The 20,322-nt window shown below is 34.4% G+C and overlaps 1 protein-coding gene across 2 annotated transcripts in view; it reads right to left on the bottom strand.

Annotated features, from left to right (window-relative positions):
• Positions 1-960: 960 nt before the first annotated feature.
• The window catches only part of SYDE2 (synapse defective Rho GTPase homolog 2), a 38,392-nt gene continuing 19,030 nt past the window's right edge, over positions 961-20,322 (bottom strand). The window contains exons 4-8 of one of the 2 annotated variants that reach the window (XM_081255415.1): positions 17,957-18,083; positions 11,035-11,216; positions 7,852-8,083; positions 3,654-3,702; positions 3,040-3,088 (exon numbers count right to left, since the gene is read on the bottom strand). In XM_081255415.1, coding sequence (XP_081111541.1) covers positions 3,692-3,702; positions 7,852-8,083; positions 11,035-11,216; positions 17,957-18,083 — 552 coding nt within the window. In that variant the 3' untranslated portion in view covers positions 3,040-3,088; positions 3,654-3,691. Of the gene's footprint in view, positions 3,089-3,653; positions 3,703-7,851; positions 8,084-11,034; positions 11,217-17,956; positions 18,084-20,322 lie in introns of both variants that reach the window. The other variant, XM_081255414.1, reaches the window with a different exon arrangement.

The following is a 20,322-nucleotide window of genomic DNA, read 5'->3' as shown; positions in this document are numbered from 1 at the left end:
GCCTGTGCGTCTGGAGCCTGTGCTCCGCAATGGGAGAAGCCACAACAGTGAGAGGCCCGCGTACAGAAAATAAATAAATAAATAAATAAAGGCATATACCTATTGAGCACTTCTGAATACAGCAGAGTCTATAAAAGAGGTTTATTGGGCTTCCCTGGTGGTGCAGTGGTTAAGAATCCACCTGCCAATGCAGGGGACACAGGTTCCAGCCCTGGCCCGGGAAGATCGCACATGCTGTGGAGAAACTAAGCCCGTGTGCCACAACTACTGAGCCTGAGCTCTAGAGGCCACAAGCCACAACTACTGAGGACACGTGCCACAACTACTGAAGCCCACGTGCCTAGAGCCCCTGCTCTGCAACAAAAGAAGCCACAATGAGAAGCCCGCGCACAACAATGAAGACCCAACACAGCCAAAAATAAATAAATTAATTAATTTAAAAAATAAAAAAAATAGGGCTTCCCTGGTGGCGCAGTGGTTGAGAGTCCGCCTGCCGATGCAGGGGACACGAGTTCGTGCCCCGGTCCGGGAAGATGCCACATGCCGCGGAGCGGCTGGGCCCATGAGCCATGGCCGCTGAGCCTGTGCGTCCGAAGCCTGTGCTCCGCAAGGGGAGAGGCCACAACAGTGAGAGGCCCGCGTAACAAAAAAAATAAAAATAAAAAATAAAAAAAAATTAAAAAATAAAAGAGGTTTATAATGACAGTGATTTAAACAACAAATGTTTAGTATTTTCTACTTAAGATGGCAGAGATCAACTTTAAAACTATTCCCATTCAAAATAACGTAACAAAATAAGTGTGGCCCTTAAAGTACTGCAGATTCTGGAAAACTCAATTTTGGACAAAAAAAAAGTTATTACATATATTTATGGATAATATATGATGGTCCAATACTTTAACATGTTCACTTTAAAAGAAGTGACCCTTAAATATCATTATAATAATTAATAGCATGACACCAAGGTTATATATTTTAATAAAGCTTTTACATTTCTGGAACAACTGAGTAATTCATACAATATGCGTGATATAGCAAACAAAAGGAAGAAGACTGACACAGTCTTCTTACAAAATATTTAGGTACATTTCTATTGACTGTTTACTTAATATATATATATCTGTCACATATTATTTTGGGATTCTTCTGAATTGTTATACAAAGCTTTAAAAATGAAAATTTCATATAAAAATAGTTATTCATCTGTTTTTTTAACAAGTAAATTTTCAAATTAAATAACAAGGTGTTCCACTTATCAATGTATATTGCATAGAAATAGTTAAATACTTTAATATTTAGAAAAACATCAAGGAGTCAGTTTTTTTAATGGCTGCTACATCTTTAAGTTGATAACTCAAATTTTATTAATAATTTTAAATTACACATTCTATAGGTATAAAAGTTTAAAAAAATACATTCCGATTTAATAAAAAAACTTCTAAATTTACATTTTCAAATACTGTTGTGATTGCTATAATGACTATCTTGAAGATATAATTAGCCAAAATAAGTTAATTTTTAAAAATCAATAACATGTAGTATGCTGGCAAGATTTCTTTAGAAACAAATGAAGGTAATTATAAAGTCAAAGTTATATATGTATTATTACAAATAAATATGTTCTAAGTATAATTACTTTGTTTTAAAAAGCAGAAGATAAAAACACATAGATTAGGTGAAGAATTTTAAATTTAAGTCACCAGTGCAGAAATCTCAAAACTTAATCCCTTAAAAAATTAGAAGATTTCAATTTAAAGTATGACTTCTCACTGGAGATATTGTGACTTTCTGTGAATCAAAAAAGGAAAGTCTATTTTTTCTATATTTGGATGTTTCTAGTGTTTTGGTTCAAGTGTTTCTATGCAACTCCTCCTTTAACTTAAATGTTATTTCCCTGAAAAGGACATTTTTAAGCTAATGATTTTGGCCTCATGACATATATTTTAAAGATACATGTGATTCTGCAGCCAATCCCTCCCCTCATTCTAATACCTATATATATATGTACTTATAAATATATACATATTTTTGGGATTATAAAAATATTTAATTTTATGTTTAAATAATTACTGAATGTTAATATAGAATACATTAATATTTGTATAATTTTACTTTTATTTATAAAAAGGTTTTCTTATAGCAGCATTTGCATTGCAAATGAAATGTGATTGAATGATGTTGCAGTGTGCATGGACTCATACTGCAAATCAGACTAAGCAGCCACAGCATTCTTCTGGAAGGAACATCTGTTTCAGAAAGGCAGTTCCTATAAAGTACAAAAATCTTGAGGGGCTAATAACTTATGTGAATCTTAGAAGTGCATTTTAAAGTTATATCCATAGAATTGGCAAGATTTAAACAAATATCCACAAGAAGTCCAGGTTATCTTTTTACCTCAAGAAAAACTTTCTAATGAAATAAGTAAAAATTATGTTAATGAATGGTGTTTTTAATTGAATCACATGAACCTGTTAGAAAGTAACTGAAGCTTTCAAGAGTAAAAAATTTAAAACATCACTGTGAGAGATATAAGAAAGTGACAAAGATTGATGTGAAACCTAAGACATTATTATAAAAAAAACCTCTCAACCTCAAACACTCATATTAAGCTTGTTTTTGTTGAGTTCACGCTCTAGATTTCCAATCAAAGTATCGATGCTTTCTTGTAGGTCTTTGAGATTGACTTTTCGGTCCCTAGACTCAATAGCCTGCATTGTCAAATATGTCTGAAATGTGCAATCTTTGGATGTGGGAGTTGGCTGTTCAATCATGATCTCTGGTTCATACATTTTGCTACAGTTTTCTCCATTTTCTCTGTCTTCTGAAGGCACATCGTCATAATCCACATCATTTAAATTTTCTTTCATATTTAAAAAGTAGTTTTCTCCACAGCTGCTCCAGTCTCCTGCATAACGATTACTTTGTGGACTGTCTAATCTGGTTTGCCTTGGCCTAAGTAGTCTTGATGAATCAGTACCACTCAAATTTAACAGGTAAGGTCGTTCTTTCTTCCGCCTCAAATAATTTAGAGAAGACTTCTGCTCTGGGAACAAATTGTTTGCTGATTCTTTGATAGTTAAACGTTGCACTAGAAACAAACAATAAATTTGCTTTAGCGACAGTAATCCAACTGAATCCAATTTAAAAACACAGAGCTAAATATAAGCCATTTAATAATCAACTACAAACATGCATTAGAACAAACATGCACACTACCAAAACAAAGCATTCCATAATTATTTTTTCTATCATCAGACATAATCAAGATTAGGGAGAGAAGCCAGTAGAATGTTCAGTGGTGCTAATTCATGCTATATCACAACATCCCAAAATAAATTTCCAATGTTGATTAACTTTCTGTGCAAGTTAATTATTATCTAGATGTAATTCAAACAGTAGCTAAGCTGGTAGCTTCTTCTAAATTAAAAGCTACAGCAAAAAGCAGGCAAGGCATGTTGGAGTACAAACGAAACAAAAGTTCCTTCATCTGCAAACATCTAAATGAGGCCAAGGCATCTAAAGTGCTCACTCTAAAAGTTCTAACCTTTGTGCTTTTTTTGCAATTCTATTAGCAGCAGTGTCATAATTTACTTTAAGCAGCCCAAATTTCACTTTGATAAAATGAACGAAATCTAGACTTGTCCACTTGTTACCTGAGCTTGATTATACAGCATTTAGCTACTAAGAGTCTTCATTTATTGCCTGAAAATAGTACACATATTTTATTTTCCCATTCTGGTTAGGAATCTAACAATCTCAAATAACATTCCTCATATTAAGACTATTTCTTCTATTAGTATGCATTGCACTGGCCAAATATATTACCAAGGAGACACACATTATTTCACAACAAACCAAGGCTTTACAGCTTATTCTTCTGTGTGTATTGAACAAAACACTTGTCGAATGGACTTAATTTAAATGTTGAGGCACGGCTATTAAAAACTGTCCATAATACCTTTCTCTTTCTGCTTGTTTATTCTCCATTAATACTCCCTTCACTAAGATAAAGGGAACATATAATCAGTGATAACGCACTAACTTTACACTCTCCAACATCTAATAAATACTTGTTTCCTACTGTATAAAATAATTGAAGAATAATACAAACATGTATATGGTTCTAGTTTTCCAGACATACAGTGATTTTATAACATTTTCAGAGATTGCATAATTTTTTTAACTTATTTTATTAAAATACTTGATAACTTTGTATAGGTATGTCTTTAACATTTTTGTTTATCTGCATTTTTATGATGGTTATTACAGATCATTATAACAGCTAGAAGCTCTTGATCTAAAAGTTTCTATAAAATAAAGGTCTGATAATTACTTTAACTTGATATTTAATAACAATATTAATATGGAATGTCCTATGCCATTAACTGATGTAATTGCAGAATTGATATCTGAATTTTTCCACTGTTTAATTATTCATATTCCTTCCTCTGTTGAAACTGCTTATCTCCTCTAAATCTCCTTGCTTTCCTCCCTTCATTTTCTGTGCTTTTCCTGTTCTTCTTAATGCTTAAGTGTCATGCCTATTGTTTTTGCCAACCCATTACAGTATTCTGCTAACCTTGAGGTCATCTGGTTTGTGATCCAACCAAAGTAAAACATTTTTGATTCTGTGTTAAGCTTGTCTTATTTTGTCTGCATTTTCCGACATTCACCTGCAAAACCCACATTCATTTTACTGTCAGGTGCTTAAAGTTGTTTAACCAAGTTCCTATCCAAACATTATTTTTGTATATTTTCTTGGAAAATATTTAAGAAACCAATTATAATATTTTATATCTTTTAGACTAAAACTTCAATTGCTACAAAATCAACTTTACTAGCTTTTTAAACTACTGATGGTGAAATGGTTTCCTATTAAATATGTAGATAAAATGGCTAATTTTAACCCCAAAAGAAAAGTTCTGGTTTTCCTAGCACTGTTGACTACTCACCTTCAACAGGATAAAATGAACATGCAGTCTATAAATTTGCTGAAAATTTTTCCAAACATAATGATAATTACTAAGAAACTTTATTTTCTTATCTTGTTTTCTTCCAATAGATTTATATTTTTAGTCACCACTTTATTAGCTTTTTATCTATAGTATAATTACCTTGTTTAACACAATATATTGGGTGTCTAGTTAGTGCCAAGTATTCTGTTAGGACCTGGAAATATAAGGGTAAGCAAAATATAGTCCCTGACCTCATGAAGCTTAGTCTAGTGAGAAAAATGAAACAAAAAGAATTAGGGAAAATTGATAGCTTTTCCAAAAGAAAAAAGAAAAGAAAGCCCTATCCCAAATCTATTCATCATAAAATATGTGGTACACCAAACAGCTGGTCTAAGAGTTACACACTCTCTATAGCTATTTCCCCATCTATAAAGTGAAAGGGTAGCCTATTATTAATTTCCAATACTCTTAAAACAGCAACCCTATTTTTAAAAAGCAACTACTTTGTAAAAACCCAGTACATAAGAAAGATGAAAAGAAGACTGTTTTGCTCAAAAGGGAAATACGTTTCCATTTTGCTCCCTCACCTGTTGCCAATCTGGCCTCAAGGCTGCTTCTAAAGAACTTAGGGCTTTGGCAGAAGACAATCTGAAAAGCAACTGGCAGGCTGACTTTTACCTTCCAGTACCAATATGCCAGAGTTCTAACTGATCACTTTGAATGAAGACAGATTTTTTAAGTAGAAAGCTCAAAGCAAATTATATTCTTGCCCAAAATTTTAAAATAACACAAAACAAAATAAAAAGTTAAGGAAGTAAAAAGGCAGGTGGGCAGGAAAGGGTGGAACCGATTCTTTTTACCTCTGGAGTAGGGGAAGTTCCAAAAAGAAAAATAAGTAGGATACAGATAGCAAGGGAGCTAAAACCTTCCACTGAATGCATAGAGATGAGCATTCACCAAGTTAATATGGTGTGGCCCAGTCTCTACATCACCATCAATTTTCTCAGGCTCAGTAAGTGCACTATATCTACTTGATTTCTGCCTCTTGAATCCAAAAGCAAGTGATGTTTGAGGGCAAAACTAACTGCTGTTTCCTCTTATCTTTCTGCCCTGTTCTGTCCTTTGTTTGAGGCATTATAACTAAAGAAAAGTAACAGGTTATAGACGATGGGGCAGTTATTTTTAAATCCAATCACACAAACCTTTGGAATACGGAACTGTACATTAGGAGACAGTTGCTTAAGGTTGTCATTGAAATACTGTACAGTGAATCTCAAATCTGAACCTGCCTTTTTTCTACAACATACAAGTTAAGTTTTTGCTCCTAAACCCAAGACTAAGATGACTATTACAAAACAATGAAATGATATTAACCACTGATACAGAATTAATGATAAAGAACTCAGGTACTGATAGTAAACTTAGTATCTCCAGGCAAACAAATTTTCATTTGTGATTAGAATAAGATGGCTCCTTTCCCAATTCCTCATGTTCATTAAAATTAAAGCAGTTCTAGGAAAAGTTAAGCAACACACATTTAAAACTTGAACCTGAGTGATTTCTTTTGTTGGGCACCAAGTGCAGAAATCAGACCAATTAACCAGAGCATCTTCATTTAGGACTTTTAAATAATAAATAACACATACTAACTCAGGTAAAATATAAATTAGAAATGATTTTTTAAGCCTATGTTTAAAAGAAAGCAAAAATATTAACTCTACAAATTTAAAAGTTGAAAATTTTTATTAGCTTAATTTTTAATTCATTTTTTAAAAATTAATTAGATTTTTTAAAAGACGAAATCAAGCAATCCTTTGTACTTTGGTCTAGTCTTCTCATATACATTAATAAAAGAGTAACAAAGAACATTTACTGAGGGCTAACTTTATGCTAAACTCTCTGCTCATTTCCTTAGATGCTTTATCTCAATCTTCACAAAAACCCTGAGGTAGGCACTATTTATAGAGAAGGAAACTGAGGCCTAGGAAAACTAAAGTGTTTGCCTGAGTCCACACTGCTGGTGAGTGCCACAGTCAGATCTGAATATAAGCCTGACTCCAGGGTCCAAGCACTTCTACCACTGTGCACTACACTAAGCATCTAAGTACTTTCACACTTGGTACTATGCACGGTAGGGGAGGGAAGCAGGGGCTACTACCATGTAAGAAATTTTTGGAACCTAAATACAGGATCCTTTATAAAACATCTAACTAAATACATACTCCTTTTAGCTCTGAAACTACATAAGAGATGTATTAGAAAAATAACTGTCAGCCTTTCGTTATTGAGTAGAATGGGAATGGATAAGAAAGATGGAAAGATTGCAGATAATTGTCAGCTCAAGGCTGGATAACTTGAAGAATGACCATGAATACAGTATAGACATCAGGAGGAAGAACTGATTTAAGGAGAAAAATGAATTCTGCTTTATATCAGTTGAAATAAAAACAAGAAGGGTAAAGAAATTAATATTTTACTGAGTACCTATTATGTGCTAAGAGCTGTGCTGAGCACGTTACACACATAATTCTTTATTTAATCCTCCCATAAATTCTATAAACATATTACTAATCCACATGACAAAAGATGATACTGAGGCTCTATGATGTTAAAGAACTTGTCCAAGGTCAGACTGCTAATAAGTGACACAACCAGGATTCAGATCCAGAGCTGACCAAATCCAAAATGTATACATTGATCTCTATGTCTACAATAGTATCAGCAAAAGCAAAAAATTTAAATTGAGAAATCTAAAGGGCAGGTGTCAATTCATAACTATTTTAAAAAGCAAAATCTAGAAAAGATTTTCTTCAATCATACATGGGCATATTTAATGATTAGCTAATTCAAACACCCTATCATTGAAAGAGAAAAATACTTCCATAGAATCATTTACCTGGCCAGAGTTGAAGTAAGTAATGAAGAACTTCAATATGTTTTTTAAAATCCAAAGCACTTGCAAGTTCTTCTGAATCAGTAAAGACTCTGTTGTTATGGGTGGAAGTCTCTTGCCTCTGACTTAATAATACGGGTCCAAAGCACACAGCCAAATTCTGGCAAGTCATCTTATTCACATCACGATAAGAAGCCACCAATTTCAAATGATCCAACAACATCATTAGGGTTGCCTAAATTGAATTAAATTAAATTTCACTTAACACAGTCACACAGGGGCAAATTCAAGGACACAATTTATAGCAGAAAATATAGATGGGCATACTGTCACTTTTTAAAAGGTTGTTTCAAAGATTTGCTTGTAAGTTGGATGCTTGGAACTTGAAACATATTTTCTTATATAAATGTTACACAGGGCCCTTAGGTTTCAATGACATAATCTGATTCATTAAATGGTTAAAATATACATTCTATAAAGTGCTCATGAAGGCATTCCAAATTTCAGCTGGAGTCTCTGGGAAAATATACCATCAACTTTTTCCTCTCTTCCCTCCTCTAAAAAGATAACAGCAAAGGGGCTTCCCTGGTGGCGCAGTGGTTGAGAGTCTGCCTGCCGATGCAGGGGACATGGGTTCGTGCCCCGGTCCGGGAGGATCCCACATGCCGCGGAGCGGATGGGCCCGTGGGCCATGGCCGCTGGGCCTGCGCGTCCGGAGCCTGTGCTCTGCGACGGGGGAGGCCACAGCAGTGAGAGGCCCGCGTACCGCAAAAAAAAAAAAAAAAAAAAAAGATAACAGCAAAGGCTGCAATGGAAAGGGAATTAGGGTGAGAATGTTCATTTTTAAGTTCAGATAAATCCTGTAGTCATAAGTAGGGACCAACATCCTAAAATCTGGGGAGCCAACCATGGCCAGGTTCTATCGTGATCCAGTTAGGAAAAAGGCCAGTACGTTTCTTAGCTAATAAATATTTTAAGTAGACAAACCATGGAAAAGGGAAGAATAGTATAATTAGAAATAAAAAAAAAAATTGATTGAAAAATATTTTTTTAAATCCTTGAAAAAACTAGTAAGGGGAGTTTGTTCAAGAAGTTAGAATGGTTATTTAGGTTTAAGCAGTTATGGAAAGGAATGATGTTTTTTGATATACTAGCATATGGTCAATCATTTAACAAATAAAATAAGCGTGTAATTTCTTCTTCATAATTGTGTTGAAGAAATAAATGCCAACTATAATTTGTAATTTTTTTAAATTATTAAAGAAAGAAAAAAAATCAAAATGACATTTCTGGAGTCAAACTGACAGCTGGATTTGATGATTAGAAGGTAATTAGTAACCTTGGCAAGAACAGGTCCACAGTGGTGGAGCAGGAAGCCAGATGACAGTATTCTGAGTAGTAAATGAGTGGTGAAGAAGTGATAACCGCCAGAATAAACATTTGCTCAATGTTTGGCTGTGAAGGGAAGGAATGAGGGGAAAATTGGATCTAGGGTAGACTAGACTGATATTTTGAAATCAAAATGGTCTAGAGTAGACTAGACTGATATTTTGAAATCAAAATCAGTCACACATTGATTAACACAGTTAACACACACACACACACACACACAACTGGTTAAATACATTAGGTTCAATCTCAATAGCAAGCCAAGAAACACAACCTAAAATAAGAAATCTTTTTTTTGTCTACGAAATAAGATCAGCCAAAAAATGTAACTGTTGTGTCCCTTTTGAAAAGTAATATGAAAAATGTATTAAGAGCCTCAAAATGTTCACATTATTTAAATCAGCAATTCCACTCTGAAATTCTATTCCAAATAAGTAATTCTAACTGAAAAGAAATCTGTGGACAAACATATACAAAAAAGGTTCAAACCCTAAATATTACACAAAACAGAATGGTGATAAATTGTCAAATCTACTCAATGGAATATTATGCAGCCTTTTTAGAAAGAATATTAACAGCATGAACTTTAAGGCCAGAAAGACCTAAATTCATATGACAGACTACAACACTCAAAAAAGCTGTATACTCTTGGGCAAGTGATTTACATTCCCTGACACTCAAATCTTCACTTATAAGTAAAATGACATGTATAACTTTACCTTATATTGGTGAAGGGATATTTCTACCCCACACCCCACCCTTCTGCTTCTGTCTACCTTTGTAGCTGCTCCCCTCCCCCACCCAAAGGAGCAGTAATTGCTAATATAACCAGACAGAGTACAGCCCATTCAGATGACTACAATCAACTAGTGAATGAAGGTATTGGGCTTAAAACATTTCTACCCACTCACTCTTGGACTTTCTGTTCTCATATGATAAGAAATATAGGGACTTCCCTGGTGGTCCAGTGGCTGAGACTCCGTGCTCCCAATGCAGGGATTCCAGGTTCGATCCCTGGTCAAGGGACTAGATCCCACATGCCGCAATGAAGACCCCACACAGTCAAATAAATAAATAAATATTTTTTAAAAAGAAAGAAATATAGGCAAAGCCGGCCTCATCTGGATAAGCCTGGCCACATTTCTTTCCCTTATTTTCCCTTTTGTTCTAAGGAACAAGAGCTAAAGTTAGGCTAAAACTAGTTCTGCAGACCCAGTCATCCTATCTCTCCTGCAGGCATACCTGAAGATACTGGTCCCAAGATTCAGATTGTGGGGAGGGGGCAAATGGAAAGAGACAAGGAGGAAGGAAATGGTGGTGGTGAGGGCTGTTTAAGTCTTGAGGCTAAGCCATGTACACCAATCAGGTACCATATTTTTAAAATACTAAAAGGAACTCCACCAAAATGTTAATTATTGTTGCCTTTAGATATTGATAATTATAGTTTCCATTCTTCTTTTCTATATCTTCCTAAATTTTCTATAATAAACATATATCAGTTTAATAATAACCATACTCTTTTAAAACTTATAGGAAGTATTCATGCCTAGGCTAAAATCATATACAGAAAAGATAAAATTATTTTCTAGATTTATTCTGTTTAAGAAGCAGTTTCTAGATTTATGCTGTTTAAGTAGACTGTGGCAAAGGCAGAGCTAAAACTCATGAGTGCTACAAATGTCAAATATCTAAAAAATTATTTGTAGCTCTGGAGCTAAGTACACAATTCATTAGCTGGCTTCCAGAAAGAATGCATAGCAATTGTGCTTACCTTCAATGCATACCAACTGTGCTTACCTTCTCAACGTCAGGCAGACAATCCAGCAGGTCAACAGTGTACTTAGAATCACTTGGATCATTCTCACAACCATTTGATGACATTTTCAAAGGATTTTTTGTCATTGCATCTAATACAGCCTCATAAAGCTGCTTTGTTATCAGAGGAGAAGGAAGTTCTCTTAAATAATCCTTAAGAACACCTTCAGAAAACAAACCAGAGACAGATGGCAATTAGTCTTTAGAGTGAAATAAAAAACTGTGGTGAATTTTTTTTCAAAGAATTATTACAGCGAACTTTTAACATTCTGAAAACAATAAAAACAACAATGTAAAAAGAAGTATTATAACAATAGCAATTTGTATCCTTAGAAATTGCTTCACTAATTGACTTGTTTTGAAACCATGCTAATAATGTACACACATAATAGCCAATTATCATACATATTAGGTTTGTTCATAAAGTAAATCCCTTATAAAAAGCTCCTCTAAGTGCATGTAAAAGAAAATAAGGCATACTAATATTAATTGTAAATTATTCCAATTATGTGAATTTTTAATTTCTAGGCTTTTCATAAGCCCTTGCAAATAAGTGAGCTATATAAATATATTTCCTCTTTAATACAGAAGATATGGCTTAAACATACATACTGGATAGTCTGGATAATCTCTAATGCTATACTACGGAAGGAAAAACTCATTCCTAAAACCAAACAAATGAAACCAAAAGCCAAGAATAGAAAACATCAGATTTGTCACTATAGTAAGAATGAGGCTAAGTCAATTTCAAACACACCACAAGTAGTTATGAACTAAGAGATGATATACCTATAGTAGAGGAAACAGGAAAGAGTAATTAATGGTTGTTACATATAAGGAAGGTAGGTGAGATACTAGCTAAAGGCTAGAATGTGATCACAAGGAAAACTAGAAGACATTGCTGACACCAAAAACCTTAATAGAGACAATATTGATTTAGAAAATGCTCTCAGCTTAGCCGAGAACTTAGTTTGAGAGCTTAATTTGAATTTAAGCGTGATCATAAAGGAAGTTTCCCATCTAATAAATCTTTTAAATTTGATAGACATGGTTCATTAGTTTCTTATGCATCCTTCCAGTATTTGCTTATGCAAATATAAATAATATATTACTATTTGTTCCCCTTTATTACATAAAAGATAGCATATATGTCGTGTTCTGTTTCTTTTTCATTTAACATCACATCCTTGCCATATTTTCAGTACACAGAGATTTTCTTCAAACATTTTTACAGCCACATCACAGTATTCCAATGTATGGATGTCCCATAATTTGATCTAGTCAATTGCAACAGACAGCTACTTAGGTTCTTTCTAATCTTTTGTTATTTCAAAACATGCTACATTGAATAACCTGCACATCATTACTTTGTATGTATGCAAGTATGCTGGCAGGACGAATTCCCAAAACAGGACCACTGGGTCAAAAATACTTTTGTCATTTTGAGGGAAAAGGAGGTGTAAGGATATTTCCTAGGTCTGGGGCTTCAGCATCTAGGTGAATAACTGTGCTATTACTTGAAATAGGGGGAAAAGGAGGAAAACCATGTTTTAGGGTACAGGAAGGAGTTTCATTTTGAACGTATTAAGCTTAAGGTATCTATGGGACATTCAAGCCTACTGGATATAAAAATCTGAGGCTCAGGAAAGAGATGGCTGGAGACACAGATCTGAGAATGATCAACTTAAAGATGATAACTGGAAACTTGGGAATGACTGAGATTATCAGGGCAGCATACAGCATGATATGAGAAGGCCTAGTGATAAGAGAAGGCCGTGAAGAACATCAGTAGGAAGAATGGCTAAAGGAGTATGAGTGGTAAGAAGAGGCAGGATGGGGGTGGGGGTGAGACAGGCAAATAGGCTGCAAGGAAGTCAAGGAAATAACGTTTCAAGACAGAGTTTAAGGTATCAGTTGATACCCAGTAAGAGTTAGGTTAGATAAGAAGAGTGTTCTGGATTGGTCATTTGTATGTTAAAATCATTCAGGATGATGGCAGGACTCCAGTTGGAAATCTAAACATAGGCGAGGTATCAAAGTCTTCACTGAATAAATGGGAATGCCCAGGAGTTCTGTAGGTGATGTTAAATACGAAAGGCAGAGGTGGTGCAAGACTATGCCATGAGCCTCCAAAAAGCCTTATTCCTTCATTGAGCATAAGTTCCTACTCAATAGTAAAAAGGTAATAACCTGGAAATAGCACTAAGGAGCCAAGAGAATATTGACCAAACTTTTTCTTTCTTTTTTTAAAATTTATTTATTTTATTTATTTATTTTTGGCTGCGTTGGGTCTTCATTGCTGCACGCAGGCTTTCTCTAGTTGTGGCGAGCGGGGGCTACTCCTTGTTGCGGTGCGCGGGTTTCTCATTGCGGTGGCTTCTCTTGTTGCAGAGCACAGGCTCTAGGCGCATGGGCTCAACAGCTGTGGCTCGTGGGCCCCAGAGCACAGGCTCAGTAGTTGTGGCGCATGGGCCCAGGTGCTCTGCAGCATGTGGGATCTTCCTGGACCAGAGCTCGAACCCGCGTCCCCTGCATTGGCAGGTGGATTCTCAACCACTGCACCACCAGGGAAGCCCCAAACTTTTTCTTCGATATATACAAAGAGATACAACATATATAAAGTGCTTGGCATATAATAATAATCAATACATGTTAGACATACAGTGATGATAATCATAAAGCATTTTGTACACAGTATGCATGCAACAATTGTTTATTCACATTTCTTAACTTATATCATGTGATCTTTACTACTCTCATTAGTTTCCTACAATGAATTGCAACATTCAGTGTAAAGAGCATTGAGTTACAATTAGAAAGTGAAAATGTAATTTTCTGTAGCTGCCAAATAAAGACACTACTAACCCTTTAGGGCATAATTTTTTTAAAAGGTTCCATAGTTGTTCCTTGACAAAGCAAGACTTGTTAGTTCTTATAAAACTCAATATGCCCTGGAAGCTTGAGACTTGCCCTGTAATGCAATTATATTAAATCAAAACCTAAAAGATCTCCAGAAAAGATAACTTTATACCTTAGTGAAACACATATTTCAAATATCATTATCCTTTATATGATTAATATGCTAAAAAACCATTAATATAAATGGAATTTTAAATTAACCCAAGTTCAAGATTACTTACTTCACTATAATTTGAGGGCAAATAAGAGAGAATTATTATAACAAATATTAAGCACTTAAAGTATGCTCAACGAACATTATGTTTAATGAAGTAAAAATTATAGTTGCTTTTCTATAAGCAGACAAACGTCACAGGAAAAATAATCAAAAGATTTTATAAAATGAAACAGAGAGAAGGTATTCATAGTGCGTTGTAACATATATGATATAACTACTCATCAGTCTAGAAATTAGCTATATGGCCTTATCCCAAAAACTTAGTGATAGGCAGGAGCATCTTAAAGCCATATTGCCTTCTTAACATCTTTCAAACACTTTGGGACGTAAAAACCGTAAGATAATAAATTGGTGGTGACAATCTTTAATGTTACAGGAGCTACTTAAAAAAGACTTGGGGAGAATTTATGATGAAGTTTATTTAATGCAACATAGTAAATCTTTTATCATGTGCTTGAAGCAGGCAATTATTGATAAATAAAGAGCTGGTTCTAGTTACATCCCTTAAGCTGCCCTGTAATAGTTAGATACTATGAAACCATATGCCTCTCACCCTCATTCAGGCACAGGACCAACTACACAAAGAAATTCTACTCATCCCCATGGTGGGATATACGTATAACCACACTAAAAAAAAGTCATTCTAATCTCTAAAACTACTTCTTCTCAGAGGCTGGTTTGAAGTACCTATATTTTATTAATTCTCAATCACAAAATTCACCCTGTTCTCTCTGTCTAAAACTCTAATAATCACTAAATAAATAATGTTGACTTTTCTAATTTCTTCTCTTGTACTATGAATAGATTTTATACCTTAAATTTTGCACCTGATCGAAAAAAATCTGGTTTGTCTGGAGCACTTCATTCTGTATTCCAGACAAACCAACTACTAAGAATGCATTAAACTGTGAGTAAACTCTATCATTCACTCCATTAATATCTCTTCTTTTAGACCTACTGAACCGTTAATTATATTTTAAAGTTTACTTGAAATGTGAGTTCACATGGAACAAACACATGAGGCAACACTATTACTGGCCAGTTCCCCAAATCAACAATACCCTTTATTTTGAGCCACGATGAGCTCTTGTGTATATTTTATTGCAATTCCAATGATATTTCTCAGACAAACCTTAAGTCATTCCATTGGCTTTTTATCAAGAAAGAAAACAGCTCTAGGTTCTTCTGAAAAACAGGTTTACTGAAATGGAATATACAAAGAATAAAGCCAAGAAATACCCAATTCATAAATTATGTAAACTCTCAATTTTAGAAAAGAATCCTTCTATAAATGTTTCATTGACCTATTGTCATACCTTCTGCATATGTTGCAAATTTCCAACTAAGGACCTTCTCTTATAACAAATAATCAATTCAAACCACATCACTTCATCTTTTTAAATTATACACATTTGACATAATTTTTATCTCCAAGACAAGGCTTCAACCAAGACAAAACCTCCTTTTATTTATAAAGTGTAATTTTCTGGGCTTCCCTGGTGGCGCAGTGGTTGAGAGTCCGCCTGCCGATGCAAGGGACACGGGTTCAAGCCCTGGTCTGGGAAGATCCCACATGCCGCAGAGCGGCTGGGCCCATGAGCCGTGGCCGCTGGGCCTGCGCGTCCGGAGCCTGTGCTCCGCAACGGGAGAGGCCATAACAATGAGACCCACGTAGCGCACAAAAAAAAAAAACATTAAAAAAATAAATAAATAAAATAAAGTGTGATTTTCTGAGAACTGCTATTTATAAAGTTTTTCTTTAATAAATTCATAAAATGAGTCCTTTGCTGATTTTGTTAATTACATATTATTAAGGGAAAAATTCTACTTTTTTGAAGAAATGACCCATTTTTTAGTAGAAATAATATGCCTTCTTCCTTTATAAAATAAAAGTAACCATTATTTCTGGTTTGCTAAAACTTAAGAGAAAGAAAAAGTGCTTTGGTTTGCTCCCTCTTAGAATTAAAATGCTTGGGATCAAAGTTTTAGTTATCCAAGAACATAATATTAAATATTCTATGAAATACAGTCATTCAGAGTTCAGAGATTGGGAAGCTCAATTATTTGGAAAGCCTCAATCCTAACAGTTAGCTTTAAGGATTTCAACTAATTAAAATCTCTTGAATATGTGCAAGTTGAACCTTCCTCAAATTCTCACCTAGAAAATTGTGTGTAAAATAAGAAAGCAAATTAGAAGAGAAAAACAAACACTATTGCAGCAAGAAAAAAAAAAAACAGTAGTTGACAATAGAGAGAAGAGAAAGACTATCAAAATACATAGATCATCTAGAAATACATACCAAAGCATCTGTAGGTGAAAGGATGTGATAGCTGAGATATGGTTCAAAATAATCCAAGTTTGGGGAGAATCAAATGAGGGGTATAAATGAGACAGTTTTGGTCATGTGTTGATTATGGAAGCCAGGTGATGGATAAAGAAGGTTTATCATAGTATTCTCTCTACTTGTGTATATGCTTGAAAACTTTGCTAATAAAAAGTAAAACAACAACAAAAAACAAACATGGAATTATAAGTCAATAGACCTTGAATATCGATTAGTTATGAAAAATCTCCTAATGGCCAAATTCAAAGGCCTTTTTTCTGTTCTCATTTTATAGGATCTCTGAGAATGACAGTGCATCACACCTTTCCTTAACACTCTGTAGTCTTTTGCTTCCCATACTTTCTGACTCCTTTCCTCTCAATCTCTTTAGCTGTTTCTTCTTTCTTTGCCTGCCTCCAAAGTTTGGAGATCCTCAAAGTTCTTGTCTTTTCAAACTCTATAGACAACTGCAAGGCGTTAATTACAACTAGTGCCAATGACCATCAAATTGCCGTTTCCTATCCCCACCAGTCGGGGTATTAGAAGTGTATTTACAATGCTATACGCTGGATTGCATTCATCACCTGGGTAAACAGCAGATCCCTCACATACTACTTACATCCTCTCCTTAGCTGTAGGAGATATATCCTTGATATATCCACTGAGATCTCCTACTAGTACATCAAATTCAATATATAAGTTTGAAAAATAAACCCAATTCATAATCTTTTTCTACATTTCTCCACCAAAAGTAGTAGCTTTCCTCTCAGCTTTCTTATTTCTGCTAATGGAACCCAATCAACCAGGTGTCAAAGTCAGGATTGTCTGGGCCCTCCCTTTCTTCAAATACTTTCAATTCTATTTCTTCCTGCTGTTGCTGCTGCTGCCAGATGCCATCCAATCTCATTACCTCCTTGCTGAGACTATTGCCAAGGCTTCCTAACTGGTTTTCCTTCCTTTTGTATCTTCTAATTTCAGTCCATCACACAGACTTGCCAGGTAAATATTCCTGAAGACTATCTCTAAAGATTTCACTCCCCTGCTCAAAAATCGTTGATGGATCCCCTCTGCCTAGTAAATAAATCTAAATTCTCTAACCAGATAGTTAATGCCCCTTATATTATGTCAGCTCCAGTCAAACTGAACTCTGATGACATTTTATTTATCCCTCTATGAAGAAAAGGTACCCTTTTCCTTCTGTTAGCTACTACAGTTAATTTAATGTAGGTCTCTTCCTCCCAACACTTGTTGGCTGTTTGAGGACAGGGACCATATCTTGGTATCTCCCCACAGAAAACAACACAGTAGTGTTTGTAAAAGAAGGAAAATAAGACTGCAGAATAAAACCAAATTAAATTTAGGCTACAAAATACTATTTCAATTCTCTTTCCTGCTGATGTAGTCTTTCCAGAATGTGTACATAAAAATAACATCTATTTATTACCTGTTATTACATTTATATCTGGGTATTGGCTTTCACACAGACCAACAGCTTTGCTATCCTTCTCAAAAGCCTCTCGAAGTTCTTTCTTGACTGCTGCCGAGCCACATAATCGGTACAGGCCTACTACCTAGAAATAAAATTATGGCCACATTATGGTAAATTGGATAAAGAGAAAATATTATACTGCAGTATGTATAAATCACATGAACTTGGCAATCTAATATGTTCTGACGGCATTTAATTAAAAATATCTCAAACATAGCTTTTGAAATCTCACCATAGACTATACCAATTATAGTTATAGTTATATAGTTTAATAAAAAATTATATTCTTTCCTTTAAATTTGAACAATATACTGTGATTTCTGTAATGCTGCCTATCATATCTTAAGCAAAGATACAATCCCTACCCTTTAGTTTTACATTCTCAAACAATATCTCCATGCCCCAAGATGTTGCCCTTTCACATCTTTTGCTCTAGACTGAAGTAATACAGCACAGCAGTTAAACTAGGGTTTTGGATTCATAAAGCCCCACACTATCACTCCTTGCTTGGTGAATTTGAGCAAGTTACTTAATCTCTTTAAAACTCGGTTTATTTATTCAAAAAAAGTATATTTTTGAAATAATTTTCCAGTATACTATTTGTGTAAAGTTATCTTTAAAAAAAAAAGTCTCTGAGGAAGAAATAAAAATAAATCTAGGATTTTTAACTTATCAAATTAATTGATTATAAAGCAATGAAGGAAATTCAATTAAAATAATATATTAAAGGTAAAATAAAACTTCTAGTTCAAAATGTATATAAGATGCAAACACACCACTCACTCTCCCCTCAACCTACATTAAAAAGATTTGTTTTTTAAACCCGTTAGTTCAGTATAAATTCACTAAGAGGAAATAAACAAGGTATCTTAAAGAGAAAACATGCCTGATTAAGCAATTGGAGTTTTTTAAAAGGATAAACCTTCAAGAAAATTGAGGAAAGCGGTTGTCACCTATACTTCCACATCAAAGACTATTCAGGAAGTCTAATCACCTTGAATTGAAAGAAGTTACAGATAAAGAAATTATTTCAAGACAGAAATAAAGTGAAAACACACAGTGCAATCCCCAAGGATTTGAACTAGGAATCACTTTAAAATGCTAAAAATGATCTAGAGGAAGAATGCAAATGAAATTTCCCAGTTTACTTATGACGACCTCTTCTGAGTTTTTAAATAACTGATAGAATACACTACAGAAAGTGGGTCTCAATATAGGAAAGTGTCAGTAATGGATACATGGAAATGTTATCCAAAATACTTGCGATGACAAGCATTAAGTATTAATTGAAAGATAGTAAAGAACCTACAACTATTTCTAAGAGAAGGTAATCAAGGTGCTGCTGCATTCAAAAGAATCAACATATGATATGGGAAATCAAGGAAGGTACTGGAAAGAAAATTCAAATTTCCTGTTCTTATCCACATTCATGGTACATTCACATCATCACAAGAAAGAAAAGTAGAACGGTAGATGATCCAGACAATGAAACTAAAATATTAAACAGGATCAAAGGAAATGCTAGCACATGAGAAGAAACTAACTTGAGTACAGCCCTTCTGGTGTAAGCACACTTAAGTGTCACAAAATTTCATAAGGATGTATCCTCTTAAACTTGAGAAAGAGATGAACCTAGAACAAATTAAAGAAAGCAATACTTCAATAGCAAGTAATAAATTAATGGAACATGTTATCCCCAAAGCTGCAATTACAAATATAGTTTTAAAGGTGAATAAAAGAAGGAAGAGCTAATATAGATATGTCAGGAAGGGATATTTTAGAATATATCCCTACCTTCAGAGACTGACTTCTTGAATCAAACACTTGAAGTACATGCTTGATGCCTCTATTGAGGACAGAATCTGAACCGGATGGACCATGAGGATGATTTCTCTACTAATTTTTCCTATTGGAAGCAGGAGACAGGTGGTAGTAGCCTTCAAAGTATTTCGAAGATATCACAAACCATTTTTTGTTTGACTATCAAAACCTGATGTTCATTGTAAAAAAACAAGAATAATTACTGACTAGAGAGGTAAACAAAATTTAAGCAGTATGCTGCTCTGTAAACTGCAGGCACAATAAGCCTCTTTCTGTGCATGTGTTGGGGTGCAACAGGGAGAAGCAAAAGAGACAAAACAAGAAAAGGTGTTGAAAAAGTACAGCTCCGAACATACAACTGTAAAATTTTTTTACTTTTTATTTCACAGGAAATAATTCTTTATTAAAATAAATCTTTCTAAACTTTAAGTATAGAAATAAAAAGCATTGCTAAAAATATTTTCTTGGTATTTAAAATCAGTTATTACAGTCTTATATAC

This window comes from Mesoplodon bidens, assembly GCF_964165515.1.
Source record: "Mesoplodon bidens genome assembly, chromosome: 2".
Classification (NCBI taxonomy): domain Eukaryota; kingdom Metazoa; phylum Chordata; class Mammalia; order Artiodactyla; family Ziphiidae; genus Mesoplodon; species Mesoplodon bidens.
Note: the sequence above shows the minus strand (reverse complement) of the source record. Positions and strands in the feature narration are given on the sequence as shown.